A 4031-nucleotide genomic window follows, 5' to 3' on the forward strand; every position below is an offset into this window, starting at 1 on the left:
TGCCTGACATGAAGTGGGCACAAGGTGGGCGTAACTCTCGGTTTCTTGGCCCGGAGTAAGAAATGCACCATCGGTGCGCCCGTGCACAGTGCACTCGCGCACGGATGCCCTTTTTCCTTGCTCTTTTTTTTTTATGTACAACATAGAAGAAGCTATTCTAACACATTCTTGGTAGATGTTTAAGCTAGTAGGCAAGAGAACACTTAACAAATTCATGCACCATTCAAAACATAGCATTCTCTCCACTTCAACAATTCTTCCATACCAAAATGATGAAATCTATCTAAATATTCTAGTTATCCAACAAGATCAACAAACTATAATTCCTATGCAATCAACAAAATCAAGAAGTCACAAAAATTCACAAGAATTTAAAGCTAAAAGCAAGATGGTATACACTTTGAGGATCTTACCATGGTGGGGTGCCTCCCACTAAGCACTTTACTTTAACGTCCTTAAGTTGGACGGTCAGTCGCTCAAGCTTCTCCTTCTCTAGGTGCATCCACCAATAGGAACACCTTTAGCTCTTTTGGGAGCTTGTAGCCATGGTACTTCTTCACTCTATGTCTATTTACCTTGAAAGTTGCTTCACTTTTAGGATCAAACAACTCCACCACTCCATAGGGCTTTATCTCCTTCATCTTGAAAGGTCCTTCCCATCTAGAGCGGAGCTTGCTAGGCATGAAACGAAGCCTCGAATTGTAGAGGAGAACCTCATCACCTTCTTGGAAGTCCTTCTTCCGGATGTGATGGTCATGGAATGCTTTAGTCTTTTCCTTGTAAATCCGGGCATTCTCATACGCCTCGTTCCTCAAACACTCGAGCTCCTCTAGCTGCAATTTTTTGGCTACTCCGGCTTGGGTCAAATCCATGTTGCACCGCTTTACTGCCCAATAAGCTTTGTGCTAAATCTCCACCGGAAGGTGGCATGCCTTACCATAGACAATCCAAAAGGAACTCATCCCTAACGGGGTCTTGTAGACCGTTCTATACGCCCATTGTGCATCTCCTAACCGGAGGCTCCAATCCTTCCTTTGCGGATTGACCACTTTATCCAGAATTCTCTTAGTCTCCCGGTTGGACACTTTCGCTTGTCCGTTGGTTTGTGGATCATAAGCAGTGGAAACCTTATGAACTACCTCATAGCGCTTGAGCAGTGCCTCTACTTTCTTGTTACAAAAATGGGATCCTTGGTTGCTCACGATTGCTCATGGCGACCCATAACGGCATACAATGTTATTCCTAATAAAAGAAATGACGGTATTGGCGTCGTCAAGACGGGTAGGTATTGCTTCCACCCACTTTGACACGTAGTCAACCACTAACAGAATATACAGATACCCACTGGAGTTGGGAAACGGTCCCAAAAAGTCAATGCCCCATACATCAAATATCTTACAGAACAACATAGGTTGTTGAGGCATTTCATCCCTTGGGATGTGTTTCTCGACTTCTGACACTGATGGCAAGACACACATAACTAGTTAGCATCCTTGAATAAGGTTGGCCACTAGAATCCACAATCCAACACCTTTTTAGCGGTTTTTTATGGGCCAAAGTGGCCACTACATTCGAACGAATGGCAAGCTTCAAGAATGGGTTGGATTTCAGACTCCGGGACACATCTTCGAATTACTTGGTCCACTCCCCTCTTCCATAAGTGACATCCCAAATGTAGTATTTGGAATCACTCCTCAACTTATCCCTTTGGTGTTTAGAAAAGTTGGGAGGGAAGAGTTTCGCAACCAAGTAGTTCACCATTGGGGCGAACCAAGGAAAGCTATCCGACACAGCATGCAAACTATCCAATGGGAATGAGTTATTGATCGTAAATGGATCAAATTTTAAATTCTCAAGGTGGCTTAAATGATCCGCAACCAAGTTTTGAAATTCACTATGGTCCCTAATCTCAATGTCGAATTCTTGTAAAAGCAAGATCCAATGTATGAGTCTAGGTTTTGACTCATTCTTCGTCAATAAGTATTTCAAAGCAGCATAATCCGTGTATACCACTATCTTTGATCCTAGCAAATAAGATCTGAATTTATCTAAAGCATGAACAAAAACTAGGAGTTCCTTTTCAGTAGTGGTATAGTTGGATTGTGCTGCATCAAGTGTTTTAGAAGAGTATGGAATGACATAAGGGAGTTTACCATCGCGCTGTTCAAGTGCGGCACCTATAGCTTGGTTTGATGCATCGCACATTATCTCAAATGGCAACGTCCAGTTGGGGCCTCGCACAATTGGTGCTGTGGTAAGAACTCTCCTTAGCTCTTCAAAAGCTTTCACACATTCACTGTCAAACTCAAAGTCCACATATTTTTGGATCAGGCGCAACAATGCCAAAGCAATCTTGCTGAAATCTTTGATAAAGTGCCTTTAGAATCCTGCATGACCTAAAAACTAGCAGACCTCCCTCACAGATGAGGGGTGAGGTAAAGTAGTAATAACATCGACCTTGGTCGGGTGTACAGAAATACCTTCACTAGATACTACATGTCCTAACACTATACCTTGTCATACCATAAAGTGACATTTCTCAAAATTTAAGACAAGGTTAGTGTCAACACATCTAGCTAAGACCTTGGCCAAGTTCTCTAAGCAACAATCAAATGAAGTTCCATAAACATTGAAGTCATCCATAAAGACTTCCAGACAATTGTCCATTAGATCGAAAAAGACACTAGTCATGCACCGCTGAAAAGTAGCAGGTGCATTACATAGTCCAAATGGCATCCTTTTGTAGGCAAAGGTGCCAAAAGGGCAAGTGAATATGGTCTTTTCCTGATCTTCAGGAGAAATATGAATCTGGAAGTAACCAGTGAATCCATCAAGAAAACAATAATGGGATTTACCCGCAAAACGGTCCAACATCTGATCGATAAAGGGTAAAGGGTAGTGGTCCTTCCTTGTAGCGGCATTCAACCTTCTATAATTGATGCACACTCACCATGCATTTTGTACTCTCTTGGTGACCACTTCACCATCATCCTTTTTAACCGCAGTGATGCCTGATTTCTTGGGAACAACCTGGACCGAGCTCACCCACTCACTGTCAGAAATCGGGTATATGATACCCGTATCAAGTAGCCTAGTGACCTTCTTCTTTACCACATCGAGGATGGTTGGGTTGAGCCTCCTTTGTGGTTGCCTAACCGGCCTAGCTCCCTGATGAGCGGATAATTTATACGCTTTTTGGCATTGTTTTCATATAGTTTTTAGTAAGTTTAAGCTACTTTTAGGGATGTTTTCATTAGTTTTTATGTTAAATTCACATTTCTGGACTTTACTATGAGTTTGTGTGTTTTTCTGTGATTTCAGGTAAATTCTGACTGAAATTGAGGGATTTGAGCAAAACTCTGAAGAAGGCTGACAAAAGGACTGCTGATGCTGTTGGATTCTGACCTCCCTGCACTCGAAATGGATTTTCTGGAGCTACAGAACTCCAATTGGCGCGCTCTCAACGGCGTTGGAAAGTAGACATCCAGGGCTTTCCAGCAATACATAATAGTCCATACTTTATTCGAAGAATGACGACGTAACTTGGCGTTAAACGCCAAGTACAAGCTGCTGTCTGGAGTTAAACGCCAGAAAAACGTCATGATCCAGAGTTGAACGCTCAAAACACGTCATAACTCGAAGTTCAACGCCAAGATATGCCTTAGCACGTGAATTCATCAAGCTCAGCCCAAGCACACACCAAGTGGGCCCCGAAAGTGGATTTATGCATCAATTACTTACTCATGCAAACCCTAGAAGCTAGTCTAGTATATATAGGACATTTATCTATTGTATTAGACATCCTGGATTGTAAATTGAATCCTGTGATCACGTTAGAGAGGGCTGGCCATTCGGCCATGCCTGAACCCTTTGCTTATGTATTTTCAACGGTGGAGTTTCTGCACACCATAAATTAAGGGTGTGGAGCTCTGCTGTACCTCAAGCATTAATGCAATTCTATTATCTTTTATTCAAATATCTCATATTCTTTTTCCAAGATATTCATTCGTACCCAAGAACATGATGAATGT

The 4031-nt window shown here is 42.2% G+C and overlaps 1 protein-coding gene across 1 annotated transcript; it reads right to left on the reverse strand.

The window, feature by feature from the left end:
• Positions 1–476: 476 nt before the first annotated feature.
• On the reverse strand, positions 477–872 carry LOC107461278 (uncharacterized). The gene has a single exon (XM_016079754.1). It carries the CDS (start codon positions 870–872, stop codon positions 477–479), a length of 396 nt encoding a protein of 131 aa, XP_015935240.1.
• Positions 873–4031: the final 3159 nt, after the last annotated feature.

This window comes from Arachis duranensis, chromosome 8, assembly GCF_000817695.3.
Source record: "Arachis duranensis cultivar V14167 chromosome 8, aradu.V14167.gnm2.J7QH, whole genome shotgun sequence".
In the NCBI taxonomy this organism is placed as follows: domain Eukaryota; kingdom Viridiplantae; phylum Streptophyta; class Magnoliopsida; order Fabales; family Fabaceae; genus Arachis; species Arachis duranensis.